This window comes from Anser brachyrhynchus (assembly GCF_964034855.1).
Source record: "Anser brachyrhynchus genome assembly, chromosome: 2".
Classification (NCBI taxonomy): domain Eukaryota; kingdom Metazoa; phylum Chordata; class Aves; order Anseriformes; family Anatidae; genus Anser; species Anser brachyrhynchus.
In genome coordinates, this window is record NC_137695.1 from 23,521,583 (window position 1) to 23,538,566 (window position 16,984).

General features: G+C 39.7%; 1 protein-coding gene and 1 long non-coding RNA gene across 5 annotated transcripts in view; one reads left to right on the forward strand and one right to left on the reverse strand.

The window, feature by feature from the left end:
- LOC308190797 lies at positions 1-9,472 on the forward strand. Its single transcript, XR_013947498.1, has 3 exons — positions 1-1,342; positions 1,492-1,811; positions 8,906-9,472. It is a non-coding gene; the product is annotated as an uncharacterized lncRNA (long non-coding RNA).
- Positions 7,209-16,984, reverse strand: part of STEAP4 (STEAP4 metalloreductase) — a 22,104-nt gene continuing 12,328 nt past the window's right edge. For all 4 annotated transcript variants that reach the window (XM_080582506.1, XM_080582507.1, XM_080582505.1 and 1 more), the window contains 4 exons: positions 12,621-13,076; positions 10,229-10,756; positions 9,485-9,649; positions 7,209-8,468 (listed from right to left, as the gene is read on the reverse strand). In XM_080582506.1, coding sequence (XP_080438632.1) covers positions 8,199-8,468; positions 9,485-9,649; positions 10,229-10,756; positions 12,621-13,076 — 1,419 coding nt within the window. In that variant the 3' untranslated portion in view covers positions 7,209-8,198. The remainder of the gene's footprint in view (positions 8,469-9,484; positions 9,650-10,228; positions 10,757-12,620; positions 13,077-16,984) is intronic.

The following is a 16,984-nucleotide window of genomic DNA, read 5'->3' on the forward strand; positions in this document are numbered from 1 at the left end:
TTTCTCATAATGTATTTATTAGAAGATAAACTTCTTTGCTTCAGGAGTTGTTTCTACTGTATTTTATACTGAATTTACTTTTACTGTTTTTCCTGGCACATTTCTGACAGAAATGGTGTTTGGACTGATCACTGAAACTTTTTCCCAAATATCTAATGGGAAAATCCCTGACTCTATTTACACATACTCTGTGCTTTTGCCAGAGTGACCTACTTAAGAGACTGTTCCATTTTTATTTTATTTTATTTTTCTCGTAACTGTGTGGGGAAAGAAGGAGATGATGAAACAACATGATCAATTTTTCATTTATCTGTTTTCAGGACCTCTCAGAAGAATAAGCAAAAGGTGTGCAAGTGGCAGTGCTTACATGCTCATTCTGACGTTGTAAAAAAGAAACAAACATTAAGTGATGCAGTGTAACCTTTTGCATTGCACAGGCAATCACATTTCGTCTGATGCTGGTGCCCCTGTTCCAAACTCAGTGAATTGGGCTCGACTAAAGGATCCACTTTTGATCAAACGGTTGCAAGAGACAGTGAATTCACCCATGCTAAAGAATACTCACCTGATAACATTAAAATAATTATCCTCACTATTTTTATCTTCAAGGCACAACCAGAAGGTTTTTAATCTAAATTCATAGAGCTTTAACTCCAAGCATTTTTGTTGTATCTTTCTCGTGCTGGGATAATGACATTTGATACTGATGCTTTGTCTGTCTAATGGTCCTATTACTTTTCCTAACCTGAGCATTTAAAACTTCTTAGTCTTCATAGTCCTTTGTTTGGAAAGTTGTAATGGAGCCATATATTTCCTTATGTGTGTTCCTTGAAAATAAGTGCAACAGCATCAAATGTCAAACACCTACACCTGAGAGGAATTAAACAAGTTTCTTTACTCTCAGCCTCTGGGTAGAGTGCTTTAAATTGAGTTGCAGCTTTAAACCAAGTCAAGGCTGCCTAAGTACGCTTGTGGTTTTATCTGAAGCTTATGTGATACTCCCTGTATGCTTCTCTCACCCCTGCTGCTCTTTTAAACAATCCGAGTCGTGTACGTTTGTATGGTTAGTAGCTTTTGTGGGAGTTTCATAAGAGACAAGCTGCTTTTTCCCACTTCTCCGGATATTGGATTATGAAATTTCAGCATTGCAATAATGACCTGGGTGCGTTGGATTGCATTCACCCTTAACGTTTTTTAGCTGAATGAATTCAATTTCTGTAGTCTGTACATGTAAAGAATGTTTCTGCATTCTTACTCTCATTTTGGTGTACTGGAGTCTTCTCCAGAGTCCTCAGTGTCCTTTTCACCATGTGAAGCAATCCATGGCTGGTGCCGTCCGCAGGTATTGAGTAACTTTCCTTCTCTACACCTCTGAAAATCACGAGATCTTGTTAGATGTTACCCCTGTTCTCCTGTACTGCGAGTCCCCTGTGAACCATTTGAGCATGGTTCATAGCCCTTCCTAACAGCCCCTCTGGGAATTGTTTTCAGGCAGTGCTTTCCAGGGTACCTCTCCTTGTGTCTGAAGCACTGGCATGCCTTCATTGTTCCTGCGCAGTGACCTTCTGTAGGACTGGGTTTGATGGCACCGGGCCTAAAACCCACGGTTCATCAACTCTCTTCTGTGTGTATCCGTCCTCATCGCTCATAAGGATTTCCTCAGCAATGATTTTGTGTTTTATGTGACGTGCTGTAAAAAAAAAAGGTGGACCTGCAACTAATTCCTGAGAAGCTCCCTAGAAACCACCCTCTCTGGTGGAGTTCTCCATCTGAATTTACCAGCACAGGTGACAAAAACTGCAGTCCTGCAGGTAATCTGCTAACTGTTTTCACAATGTTATCAATCATTTTTTTATACTTTTTTTTTTTGAAACTATGTTAAAGCTTAGAGTATCTACAGCGACTGTTAATATTTTTAGTTTTTTAATTTTTATTATTATTATTTTTTTAACATTAAAAATTAGTGGTTGGGAATACCTTGAAACTTTCATTGTCCTTATCAAGATACTTTAGTATATGGCTGTATTTCCATGTGTGCAGTAGGACCAGATATGATTTATATTTCTCCATAATTATATATAAAATCACACTTTTTACAAAACCTGAGTGATATAAAATCACAAAACCTGAGTTTCTTCTTTCTGAGGGGTAAAATATATGTTCTATACATAACCACTATTCTGGACACTTCAGGTAAGGCATGAAAATCATAAATTGTGATGCCTGAATTCTACCACTAAAACCAAAACCAGTCTATGTCTGTAAACATGATATATATAGATGTGAGGGTAAGTGGCTGTCAAAATTATTTGCCAAAAGTTGTGGTGAGTTTTCTGATGTTTAAATCAAGTTCAGCAATTGCTCAGAATACCTTTAGTTTGGGAGTTTTCAGCTGGTTTTAATGGATTACCTGCCAGCAATAACAAATGGAAACTAGGATAAAACTGCCTGTTGTCAGGAAGCTTAAACTTTACAGTAATCTGCTTTACTGTTGGAAAATTTGTAGGGGTCTGTGAACTGAAAAATATGAGAACTCCTGATAATTCAGAGAGGAATTAATTCAGGCAGTGTTTATAGCCCATGTTCTGCAGGAAGAGAGAATAGCTGATCACAAGGTTGCCTTCTGGCTCTCTAATCTGCAAAGCTCCTCGTAATTAGAGAACTACCCTCTGCTTTAGGAAACCTGTGTCCAATTCCTCTCCTTGCCTCTGACTTCCCATGTGATTTTGTGTTTGTCACTGACACAGGGATCATTAAAGAAACTTGGGATACGTCTGTGATGACAGTAGGGTGTGAATTTAATAATCTGCTACTTTGTAAAAGACAGGGAAGTCTTGAGTTTGCCAGGAAACATGGTGTTTGTCTGGTTGTTTGAAGAAGAGATGCTAGAAGGCATTCAGTGGGGTATTCAGTGATCCTTAGGCGTCTTGTACTGTCCCAATAGTCAGGGTAGACCTACATAAGTCCCTTGATCTCACTCAGACTTTTGTGGCTGGACAGAAGGTATCTTTGAGGCCCTGGTACAATCGGGTACCTTCAATTATTGTATTTATTCATCTCGACAAAGCTAAGAAGGCTTGATAGTAAAACAAGACCAAAGTTTCTGCAGTGGGACTTAACGTTTTACCTTTAGACCAATCCAATTAAGGATGGGATTTGGTTTCCAGTCTCTGCTTATGGGATTGGAAAACAAAAGCTACAGGCAAAACAAACAAACTGTAATCCTATATGCATTTAACATAATTCCCTCTAATTACTTCTGCACCCATCCTCCCTGATAGCCTCAGCCAGCCCTGAGGGATAGGGGTGCCGGGTCTGTCCTGTCCTGGGGCTCCTGCAGCTCTGGTTCATTGCTAGCCAAGCGGGGAGGGGGACACTGCTCTGTCCTCTCCCTCCCTCCGTCCCTCCCTCCGTTCCTCCCTCCCTCCCTCCATATTCTAATCATTTCTTTACTTTCTTTCCATATGCTTTTCTCCAGAATGATTCTTTGAAAATACTTCCTTTCCTCCAAGTGCGGCCGCACTTGGCCATAGATCATTTGTCCCAAACATACTTGTTTTGGGACATCCTGTTTTGGTCTAACATTATTCAACCACTTATGTGAAGCTTTTCTTAGATGAAATCTGAGTAACTGTGAAGAGAAGCAAGCACAGCGAAGGGGCTGCATTTGAATGAATCCTCAATTATGTGCCAAAGTGAATGTGGAAACCAAAACAGAGATAGGACTAGAGGATGTGTGTGAAGATATATGGACAAAAATACCACTTCCGTTTTGCAGTGTTTGGAGAAATTAGCTAGGTTTCATTCAATTCTCTGAGCTTTGTGAAAGTTCTCTCAAGGCTCTGCGGTGTATGTTTTTCTAACACTGATGTTCCTTATAAGAAATCAATATGTCTAGGATCTAGTCATGTCAGAGCTAATATTTATGTCAATTCTGGATTCCCAGATTCAGGAACATCAAATTAAGGCAATATGCAACAATAAGAGATACGCTACTTTTCCTATTGCAATGCTATCTACAAAATCTTGAGAAATGCCAACTTTCTCCAGGGAGCCAAGCATTCAGGTTAACATCAGGGAGATGCAATTGGAGATCTGCAACAGAAGCACGCATAATGCAGAGGAAAGGAAGAGTCTCTATAGAAAGAAAAGCTTTCTCTGTAGGAAAGAAAATCTTTCACAGTCTGTGGAAGAGATGCCATATTTAGGCTATTACTAAATAGAAAACACCATAGATTTATTAAATATGTTAATCATAGTACAGAAGAGCAGCAAAGCGTAGGTTACACAGTTCCTGTTAGCATTCGTACCATTGACCAGTTCATTATTTGGAGTAGTGGATCAAAAAGGCTCACCAGTGTTTGAGACGAGAGAGGCTCTTCTAAAATCTCCTGTCTGTTAGCAGGTAACAAAACCCCCCCAAACCTGACATGCATGAAAAAAAGGGGCTTTCTGGACTGGATCACGAACAGTCAAATCTTGGAGTGAGATTAACTTAGATAAGGCAGCAAAGGCTGGCAGAAGGATGCAGAGCAAATAAAAATTGCAGACCTCAGGTCTCATGGTGCAGTGTGGTGGAACTAAAGAGAATTGCTCGGGTTCCTGTGGTTCAAGATCCAGCAATATCAGTGGTGTCAGCTGCATCCCCCTGGGGCCAGTGTGTGTCTGACATCCCATTACTGTCTTCAGACTTAAGTAAATCTAATTAATTAAAATACTTTCTTTTTGCTAATAAGTGCATTTTGGGGGTTGAAATGGATATTGAAACAAAAAGTTGAAGTTACATTGGTGACATTATGCTGTACGTAGATGTCTAAAAGTCACATTATACCTAAGCACACTGCATCAAAACAAATCTCGCACAATGAAATCCAAGTTCAGCTATCACAACAATATCCATGTGGCTATTTGTTTAAAAAGCTGCAGTTTATATTTTCTAAATGTTGACTGTCATTTAGAAGTAGAGTTGAGAGTCAATGGTTTATTCCTGCAGGAATTCTTATGTCCATATGCACTTAAAGGCTCTTCTTTTCTTCTGGGAACCATATAGAAAACACCCTTTCTAAATTTTATTCCACAGTCCTCTAATGTCCTTTCTAACCAGGCTTTGTAAGTAAAAATAAACAAATAAGATACGGAGAGCTCAGCCAAAAAAATGTACGCAGGATGCTAACACTTTTCTTAACATTTGCTATTGTTTTCAAAATACTGCCATTGAATTTAGTTTAACTATTACGTAAAAAGTGCTAAAGAGATGTTTCTCTACAATGTTCAAGGAATAAGTATGTAAATTTATGAAGTAAATACTCTCCAGATGCCTAAGAATAAGAGGACGCAAAATCCCTCACTTAGACTGGAAAAACAAATGCTGCTGGAGATCTGACCTATTATTATCTACTGAAGTCAACAAAAAGCCCACTGCTGGCTTCAAATGAGAGGGCTTTGGATGGGCTCCTGAGAGCTGCCTCATGCGCCCAGGCAAACAAATAGCATTGTCTGCTTGGTTTGTACACAGCAGGTATTGGCATTTTATTCTTGGAGTAAACAACAAATTGCAAATTGTACCTCATGGCTTGGCGTTTTCTGTAAACCCGGGTCTAGGTTTTAGCTTCACAAATCAGCCTGCTATCAGTCCTTGAAGAAGTCCTTTTGTCTTTCCTGTGTGAGCTGCAGCTCTGTGCCCATCTGAGACTGATTTCGCAGCGAGTGAACATGCAGGTGGTGTTCAGTCGGGCCACGGTTACTTTGCCCTGATTGCCAGTGAGGGTAAAGCAGGCCTGACTTGGGCTCTCCTCTTAACACAGGGCACTCAGAAATACAAAGGACCATACTCTCTGATAGGAAAGGAGGCAGAGCCTTGGCAGTGTTTGTATTTCATAGACCATGGCTTTCAAATGGGTGTTATTCACCATGGCTATTGCAATTTAAACTCCAGCCCACAGGTTTAGCTGTGAGAGAGAGAAAAGGGCATTTTTTAGATCTGCATAGGCAGAAACCCTGATTGTAAATCCTCTAACAAGTAATCATAAAAGCAAACTGTGTATCTTGGAACTGTTACCGTTCTTCATAACACAAATCTGGAGTAATTCTGTAACACAGAGCAGAATATGGCCCCACAATGACAAGTCTACACATTCATTCAGGCTACGAATTTTCTTCTTCCTTCTCTCTCTCCTTTTCTCTTCTACCTACACACACACGCAAACACACTCTCTCTTTTTCTGTCTTTTAAAATTTCTCTCTCTGCTTCTGTCTCCTCATTTTCAGGGAGCTGTAAAGAGGTGTTACAGGTATTCCCACAACCTCTTCAGGCCCTTAGAATGCATACACGATCCCTTCTGCAGTAAACAGTTCCCTAAGATTAACATAGAAAATCTTTGAAGGAAGCTTGAAATGGAGTACTTCTCCATCATTTGACAGGTCTAGGAAAACTTCTGTAATGATACAGACACACATCAACATACATATATCATCTTATGTCATGTAGAGTATGAAGCATGCACAAGTAAGTGCTGCTTAGTACGAGCACTTGGTGCCAGAATTATTTACAAGAAACCTGGCTCCATCAACTGCTGATACAAGAGACTCCTTCACCATTGTTTCAGGGACTAAGGACATGTTCTTTTTGGGCCAGAGGATGAGCTGAATAAGGGTGTAGGTCCAGAACTAAAAATAGTTCCATTGTTGAGAATTTGTTTGAGAAGTATCATTCATGTATATATATATATATGTAAATATATATATATAATTTTATTGATAAGGCTTGTTTGAAAGTATAGTTAGCTATACTGTCATGCTAGCTAGTATACTACTTAGCATGCTCATACCTTCATATTTGTATTTATCCTCTCAGTGGACTGGGATGAGAACAACACAGAGAGAAAAGATAGCAAGCAATTCTTGCCCTATAGAAACAAGCTTTTCTTTACTCTCCAACGTGAAGAAGGCTGTCAAATTTTCAGTTTCCAGTTTAACAGTGAGGTCGCCATCCCAGCTGTATCCCATTTTTCCACAATATCCTTAGTCCACTTTGATGCCTAAGCAAATATCTATTCATGTGAACATCCAAGGAGCAAGCAAAGATGGTGGAAGGTGAGCCCTGGCAGCTGTCTGAAATTTCCGGCCTTCCAACACCACTGTGCAACTAAACATACCAGCAGATGAATCATAGCAAAAGAGGTTCCAGAAATAAAAACAGAATACAGAACTGTAAACAATTTCCTTTATTACGGTTAAAATGTATGTATTTTCATCAAATATCTATAATATTGCATCCAAAATTTATTTTTAGAAAAATCAACAACCTTATCATCATGAGATACAATCATGACATGTAATATAAAACCCCTGATAAAATAGGATTTTCCTTCAGTTCCTTTCCTTACAACTCACTGCTTACACAAAAAATCACCGTACTTGTGGAGAAGCTTAGGCTTGTGAGAACACCTCACATCTTCCTGACGTTTTGGTCTCTCCTCCATCCCCTTCCCACGTGAGTTTCTGCAGTACGGCAAGGATTCAGTAATCCTTGGCAGATACACTTTGAACACTAGAGATCCAGTACACAAACCAAGCAAATCTTACTCAACTATCTCTAAGGCATGAATATAGGTCTCTTTCAGATCAGATATTAATGGAGGATAAACTAACGTTGGGAAGACAGCCCTTCCTCATCCAGCATCCGTCCTGTGTCCATTCTATGGGCTGGTGGCTTCTGGAGGTGGAAGCAGGGTGGGTGCTCATGTGTATAGGTGTGTGTGCCTGTGTGTGTGTAGGAGCATGGAGACCTGAGCCCCAGGGGCAGAACAGCAAAGAGGAGCAGACACCAGCTGACACAAGAGGTTGCTCTGGTTCTGGCCAGTCCCGGAGGAGGTTTGGAGTGACAGAGGGACACTAAGCACTGTTTACTTCTCTCATACTCATTAAGAATGGAAGGTGAATAGGAAAAGGGAAATACACTGAGCAAACGAGAGGGCCTACGCCTGCCTGAAAGAATGCCTGGAGTGCAGGACCTCAATGACCTCGTTTGATTTGGATTTTAAGCTTGCCACTAGGATGAGTTTATTTTACTTAGGGCCTGCCTAAGCTTTTCACTTTTTCTCTCACTCTCCAGGTAAAGGAGAATCAGGACTTCATTTTGATATGCCTTCATAATCTTTTGTTTGTTTGTTTCTTCTAAACAATACAGCTTAGGCTAATTATACAGCAGACTTGTTGATAATGTAGTTTGACTGTTCTGAGTATCGGGGATTCCTCTCCCAGCCCTGCCGAATTTGTGTGAGCTGTTTGTCTAGACAAGGAAATATAAGCACAAATTTGAGAACCAGTACAATGCACGGAACAATGAGGGAGAGCATATAGATGTTTGGAAGATACCATCTGTATGATGATGGACTCAGGAACCGTTTTCCACCATATACCAGTGTGTGTGCAGTGCATAAAATCAACGTCAGATATCCCAATTTGGACTAGGAGAGAACAAAGAAAAGAAAGAAAGAAGTAGAGGTTAAAACAGTAAATTAAACCAGAACAAATACAATTTACTGTACACAGCAAGCTACATGGAATATGCCAAGTTTGGTATTCATCGACGACTACTGAAATTAAACTGCTTTGTATATTATAAAGGCTCTTAATTGTGTTTTAATAAAGAATCATTCTAATGGATCTAAGTGGAACATTTTTTTTTCCCATTAACAACCCTGATAATTTTTGCTAGTTCACACACACTGCCTAGTGGTTGTCATATTTGTTAAAATGCAGAGAAAAGGCTGAAATTCAGTCGAGAGATCCAAGCCTTTTATATGCTCTAGTGCTAATCCACCCAGAAATATACTGTGCAAGTTTTTGGCCTGAATAAAACATTCACTGATTGTAATTTCCATTTTCTACTTTCCCCTGCCAGCCCGGCTCTTGCAGAGGCACTGCAGCCTGCACCAACCTTCCTCCTGATGAGGGGCCAAGATGGTGGTGTTACCAAGGGCAGCAAATTTTAAAGCCTGCAGAAACCGCAAATTCTCTTCAGATGCTTGCCATTGAGAGAGTTGGAGTGATAAAGTCATTTTTCAGATTCATGTTAACTGAGTTATCTTGTGAACTAACAAAATTAGACCAATAAATGGCTAAGATATTTTATGATTTGGTATAATTTAGCAGTTGATAATTCCACAATGCCAGCTTTCCATTTGTCATTTAGGAGCTGAGGTCTTTCCGATTTTCTATTGTTAGTGTAATAATCCTGTCTGTTCCATAAGCAGCCATCAGAGAAGCTGTGTTTTCTTTCACTGGTGAGCTGTATAGCAATGTAGATTTTTTTTTTTTTTTATCATGTGATGGTGAATAATACACACATCACATTTGGAGATATGAGTGGAGGAAACTCCTAAGTCTCTAGTAAACCTCTCTCTAGTCATAGTTTATAAGGAAACAGGGGATTTTCCATCTGAGAGGAAAGTAGTATTTTTAGAGAAAGTCTTTCTCTTACCTGTACAAATCGAAATTCTCGCCAGTTGACACTGTTGCTGACGGAAGGCAAGGAGGTTATTCCCAGAAGAACAAAGAAAAAGAATCCTAAAATCCCCAAAGCCAAATAAGAGTCGCTAAGCCAGCCATTAGTGTTGTTAAATGGATCTGTTTTATTGTTCAGTGCCTGAAGAAAAGAAGACCATATATACATTACTGGTAGTGTTTTTAGGATCAATATACAGAAAAAAATGTGCTTTAAGTTAACTAGGTGACAAATGTGATACATTAACTATCTGAAAATGATTGGAGACTTACTTTGAATGGCTACTCAAAAAGCAAAAGAGGCATTATGTCTATAATCGTGGTACTTGTCTTATCTGCTATAGACCTACTGTTGAGAACAGGTTTGTGATCATTTGTTGTTAAATAAAGTCAGAAAGTCAAAATATGTGCCATTCTTAAAGTTATATGGAGAAATAAGGAAATACGTTTCTTTAAATTATTCTTAACATTCATTTTTTCCTGTTTATTTTATGAGTATTTAAACTACTTAGGCCAGACTAAGGCCAGAAATTCCATCAACTCAACCTAATATCAACAACCTGTGGATTTATTAGTGGTTAAAAGGAACATAGAAATGAGGAAAATAACCCTAATGTAAAGAATATTAGACTGTCCACATGAACTTGTGAAGCTCAACATACCGGGTAGTACTTGTAAAAGAGCTGGAGGAAGGGAAGACATAACAAGGAACAAAACTTACCTTGGAGATAATTCTATCCTCAGTTCTCCATCTTACATAGTAGCGAACTGGGATGATGAGAGTGTAAAAAACGTGCAGAAAAGCAAATGCCAAGGCTACTAGTCCAAGTTGTTTCCTACACAGCATCCATTTGTCCAGCCAGTCTGGGAAACGCCTGTATTTGGTACCTCTGTATAACTGGACGATTGCAGCAAGTACACCAGGAAGATAAACCAAGCCAAGAAGGATGAGTGCCACCACAGGGCAGATCCGATTTGGAATGGAAATTGCAAGAAAAAATGAAAAATCTTTGTTTTCATAAACATAAGAGTAAATTACATCACGAATCAAACAGTAGAAGAAGAAAAATGCAGTTAGGCCAAGGGACAAAAAGATGGGAAACTTCCACATTGGAAACAGTTGCAGAGGGTAATTTTCAATTTCCTGAGCAGCCAAGAGGGATCCCTGATCTAATGGTGTGAGACCCAGTGCACGAACAATATCCATCACCATTTGTTTAGCTTCCATGTCATCTCCACAGACAAACACCTGCGGCCAAAAACAAACAGAAGTTTTATTTTGACAGAATTTTGTAACATTTTCTACTGCTGTCCTGCTTGGATATGGACAGTGAGCACAAGCTTCCTAGGCTACTCATTGGCTTCAATGCTAGTCTTACTTCATATACGTAAAAAATGTCCTATAGGTAATTTCCTGACCAAGAGGCCCAAGAACTAAGAACATGAATCTTTTCTTTGGGGAAGGACATCATTTCAAGAGGCAAAATTTTGTATGTGGAAAGAACAGAGTATCATACAGTACAAATCTGCCTAGAGCACTTGAATTTCACCACTCTTCTGAAGACCCTGCATGCAGTTTGTAAGCACAAGATTTTGTAATAATAAGTAGGCGCAACACTGCCACTACAATGGTCCATAAGGACTCCAGGGAACTGGGGACAGGGATCTTTCAAATATAGTTTCTCTGCCATGAAAGTAAATGGTATTTCTTCTCATTTCTATTAAAAGAGGGAAGAAACTGTTCTGTGAGTGTGCAAAATAATACTCAGAATCATAGAATCACAGAATGATTTGGGTTGGAAGGGACCTTAGAGATCACCCACTTCCAACGCCCCTGCCATGGGCAGGGACACCTCCCACCAGACCAGGTTGCCCAGAGCCCCATCCAGCCTGGCCTTGGACACCTCCAGGGATAGGGCATCCACAGCTTCTCTGGGCAGCCTGTGCCAGTGCCTCACTGCCCCGAGTGAGTAATTTCCTCCTTCTATCTAATCTAAATTTACCTTTTTTTTTTTTTTTTTTTTTTACTTTAAAGCCATTACTTCTCGTCCTGTCACTACACCCCTTGACAGAGTCCCTCCCCAGCTTTCCTGTAGGCCCCCTTTAGGTACTGGTAGTCCGCTATAAGGTCTCCCTGGAGCCTTCTCTTCTCCAGGCCTCTGATCATCTTTGTGGTCCTCCTCTGGACTCATTTTAAGAGGTCCTTGTCCTTCTTGTGCTGGGGACCCCAAAGCTGAATGCAGCACTATGGGTGGGATCTCACAAGAAAACTTCTTTTGAAACTGAGAAAAAGGGGGTAATTTCTGCTCTCATTTTTCTTACTATGATGAAGGCTTTTACAGTTTAGATTTGGACGTCCTTAGTATTTAGTTTAGACAAAACCATTTCTGTCATCAGAAAAGAAAGCTAGCAATGCTTTGAGTAGTTGGCCATGCATCATGCAAAGGTAATGTCCCTCGGAGTGGCAGAAAACAGGGCAATAATAAATGATTTGTTTGAGGGAGGATGCTATGTTGCTTCCTATGATCAGATTGCCTGTGATTAAGGAAAGTTCACATGGTTTGTATGTGCTGTTGTTGTGTGAGACTTCCATGGTGATGGATTCTGACTTAGAAAACTTTATTAATTTCTTCACCTTCCAGCTTATTTCTGCCATTGCTCATAATCATTCTATTGCCCCGTCATATCCCTCACATCCTTTCTTTTTTTTTTTTTTTCTCCCTTCATTTTATTCTTGCATTGGTATGTTCCTTCTATCTCCTTTCTGTTTAACTTCACATTCCAGGTGAACAACCGATGCAGCCCTCATTTCCTCCTGATTTGCTGCCTCTCTGTCTTTGTGGCTCTGCTTTCTTTCTTTCCTTGCTCCTGTAATGTCTCCTAACACCTTCCTGCTTTCTGAGGCGAGCTATCAATATTCCTTGTCATGTCATATTAGCGTCCCAAAGTAAATTTCAGCACACATTTAATTTGAGATGGGCAATTACAGTGAAAATTCCATCCCAGCCTTGTCTGATTCATATGTCCCATGTGTGTGTTTTGTCTAACTGTTAAAAGCCTGTATGATATATCATACCTCTACGAAATAGGAAGCTCCTGTGGTTCAGTCTTACCTGCCGGCTTGCATCCAGCGTGCCTGACTGCAAAGCCCAGGCAGACACGGTGTTAAAGGCTTTCACAACCTTAGCGCCAGGTACCAGCTGAGCGAGGTACTCTGCATTGGATTCAGGATACTGGTTTATTTTTAAGTTGTTGCTTACGTCCACCAGCACTTTTCCACGGAGTATTTCTGCTAATGGTGTAAGGAAGTCGTAGTGTTGCCTCTGGATCGCCATAATGATGATGGCAGCTTTCTGTGCTGCCTCGGCGTGGCTCAGCACCTCTGCTTCTTTGGGAATCAGGCTGGATGTCCGCAGGCTTCGGCTTCCAAACACAACGGGGTAGCCAGACTGAATCATTTTCTGCCCCAGAGCTCTTCCAAAATCTCCAGTTCCAAATATGCATACTGTCTCTCTTTTGTTAGATGTGTTAGGAGCCAAAGCCATTATGTTGGAAGAATTTTTAGTCATCTATTAAAAAAAAAAAAAGGAACAAGCTAAGCAAAACTCTTGAAAAATCTCTTGAAAATGAAAGGTTAACATTTGTTCTGGTTATACATAATAAATATCTGAGAGTTTCTTGCTTATTAATATGCTTCCTGCACACTCATTTGGATGCACACACTTCTGTACAGTTTTTTAAAAACAAGTTCTGGATATTCAGCTCTCCATCTCTTACAGCACCCTCCTTTCCATCCATCTTACAGATTTTAACATTCGGCTGAGCCTTTGCAGCTTTCCTCTCTCAAAAGGAAAGCAGGAGGAAAAGGTACAGGAGCACTACAAGCAAGGGTTGCACACATCTCAAGACCATTTCTGCTTACTTATGCTATAGAAAAACATTACAGAGAAGTGTGGTTCTAACCAGATTGGAACCTGGAAGGTCTTTTTGTAAAATACTTGAAGAAATGATCTACAAGCTAGCTACAAAACCTATCTGTTGTCTGCAATATTTCCTTAATATGACTAGTCAGTGCCAGTTTGTTTTATTATTGTTCTTCAGTTTCCCGAAGAATGTCCTGTGAAGCATTTGGACAGTGGAATTGGAGTATTTCATGTTGAACATTTATTTTTGATATTTATATATTACTCATAATAAAATTCTCTTTGAGGGTTTTATCTATCCTCCTTTATCATAGTACCTGGAAGCTTCAAAGTCTTTAATGTATTATCCATGCCATAGCAGTATATACACTCCGTACGTTACAGAGGGAGACCCACGATACAAATGCAGAATCAAAAGGGGCTGATCCAAAGGTCTTGCAGCAGATCCACATGCCGTTGTCCTCGATTTTCAAAAGGTGACCCGAGGACAGAAAATCTGAGGCCCTAAGGAAGATCTCCAACAGGAGATCTTGAGAGACCCTGCTCTCCAAACAGCTGCTAATTCAGTCCTTAGAGTAGCTGTCATTTGCCGGAGCCCTGATTCGAGTCTTTCACAGCATCTCCTGTAAGTGTCTTAATTAAAGCTGTGGGAATAATTTTCCAATTTGCAGAACAGAATTGCACGAAGTGGTTAGCCTGACCCAAAACGATTGCTTTATTATTGCTGTTTATTAACCCTTTGCTCACATTCTGCTGCGAACCACTGGTCAGAACAAAACTGCCATTTAAAAATATGGAGAAGATACTCTTCGGTTCCTTTTATGTATATATATATATATATATATGTATATGTTTTCTAGCCAGAGAAGTTTTTGCTTTTCAAAAACATGGCATGATTTTAAATAGTTTCACCCCAAACTTGCACTTGTTTGGTGAAGAAAAAAACAAAAAAACACGTGAACTTCCCCCTGCCCTGCTGTGACCTACAGCTGAGGGCTGTAGGTGGGAGAAGCACACATCTTTTTGACCCACGCAGTAGGATATGTGCTCCAGTAGAAAGAGAGAGAAATGCTTATTCTGAGAATCATATCTGAAGGTCTGGGCTTTAATTAGCTCAGTACGTAGCTTGCTAGCCCCCAGCTGGCATCTGTGCCTGCTCAGCACCATTCTGGCACTGAGCTGCACCAGCCCAGCCCTGGGATTGAGAGAGCTGCCCAGGGAGTTTTGCTCTGGTCAGTAGGGGCAGTCATCAGTTCAGGCAGGAGAATCTGTGTGCTCCTGGCCTCTGTGGCTCCTTCAGGTCCCATGGGAGGCTTTGCAGTGCAGCAAGGCGCTAACCCCAGCTCTCCTGAAGCTGCAATCCCACCTACCTGGCTGCGCTCTGTATACTTCATCAAGCAACACACCCAGTGTGAAAATAGGTCCTCAGAGGGACCCACCTGAATGCATCTTCCACATATGTATGCTCTGACACATGCATAAAAATGAAAGGTCCTTTGACACAATTAAAAATAGTTCTCTGAGGGCTTTATTATTGTCCCATGAGGCTCTAATGGGAGTAAAGCTGTGCAATTGCTTTTTATGGATAATCTGTTTCAAAAAAGAAGAAAAGAGTTGGATATGTAATATTAATAAATATTCCAGCTGAGGACCTAATGAGACTCAACTTTCCTACCTCAAAATTTCCTTTTAATAAAGTAGGCCCCTACCTAAAATGAAAAATAAAACTTTGTAAAACATGGTCGTCCAGCCAAAAGCTTCTTTGCTCTCAAGAAATCATTAAGTTATTGCTAAATGAAATATGCAGACCATTTCCCTCTCCAAAGACTGAAAAAAATAAACAAAACTCAAATGGATATAATTGGGTAATATATTTGGAATATTCATCAGCAGAAAAAATATATTGTTATAATAATAAATATATTGTTATAATAATAAATATATTGTTGTAAGTGTTTCTGTTGTACGGTAATATGAACATCTCATTTGCTAGTGAACACTGAACTCATCTTACCAGGAAAAATAGAGAGATGAAAAGAAATTTTTTTCTTTTTTTTTAGTAGAAATACATTTTCTTGGAGCACTATCTACAATATGAAGGGACTTGTACAAGGCAGTGAATATTAATCTATAAAAAGCTGAAGAGAGTTAAAGCTGCCTTTAATGCTGGTGGCCTAATTTAGCTTAATACCATTTTTAACAAGAGAGACAGTTTGCTTGAATAAAGTAAGCAGAGTTTCCTTCTTTTCTTATTAAGAATTACTTATTATAGGGATGCCTATAACTGTTATGATAGTACACATTATATACCAGAAATAAGTGGTCATGAATGATTTGCTTAACAAATAAAGTATATTGTAAAGTAGATATTAATTGAATAGTGCATCTGCTACATCTGAAAATGACATGTAAGACAAGGGAATATTGCTTTTAAATCCCGGGCTGTCTGGATCAGAATTGAATCAATTTTCTCCATTGAATTTTTTTTTTTTTTTTAAACTTTCTTGAACATGCCTTTGTGCCAGCTGGCTGCTGTTGAACTGAAAGGGCTGTGGGCTTTGCAGTGGACTTCTGGAGGTTAATTTAGGCAGTAGGTTATGAGTACATAGTGCGCAGATAAATTTTGGCTTTGCTGTGTGTATTTGAACAAAATGCAGCCTCTGATGGCAACTTGGTAGGTAAAGCTGAAAACAAGGAAAATGGCCTCACAGAGTCCATGACAGTGATAGTTGCAATGAGAGAAGGTATTCATTTGCTATAGAAAAAAGTGTGTTATTGTCCTATATCAGTGTGAAAGATGTGGTGAAAAAGTACATCATAAGGGACACAATGTTAGTCTGGTGCCTGAGAGCTCAGCCTGAAGGCTGGGTCTCATTAAGGAGCTGATGGCAGCAGGGTCTGCTCTGTGCCCATGTGCTGGGCACTCTCAAAGTGCCAGGGGAAAACAGAAATACCAGCAAAGAAACAAATAACAATCATTCTCTGTTCTTTCATATATGTACCCATATATTACCTCAGAAAAAGCCACGGAGCTTTGTATCCATACATAATATTTTTGCTTTTGTACATTCTCCTAACATTAGGCAGCTAGTGGTGCTTTTTGTAATTTCAAAGATAATGCAAGTAAATTTCTTAATGATAACTGTGCCCTTTCTCCTCTCCATTGTCGTATTTCTATACAGGGAATTATCCTATTTTTAAGGAAAATGGTGGTGATGTCTGAGCTGATTGCCACTTGGTCAGTAATGGCAGAAGGAGGTACTGAAAGAACAAAAGAAGCTAACCATGCAATGCTGTCATTAAATACTTGCTGCAAAAACACTAGAGGAACTGAATGGAGTTACAATGTTTAGTTCAGCAAATATATATGAATACTTCGTTTATGTAGGAATTTGAATGAAGACAGGCATGTTGCTTTGTGTGTGAGAAAATAGAGGGATTTCCTATCAAAAGCACTCACTGCCACAGACGAAAAACAACGCCCAAAGTGGAAAGGCAGAGATGGGACTGAGGCAGACTGGGATGGAGAATGGAAAGATCAGACAGATGTAACA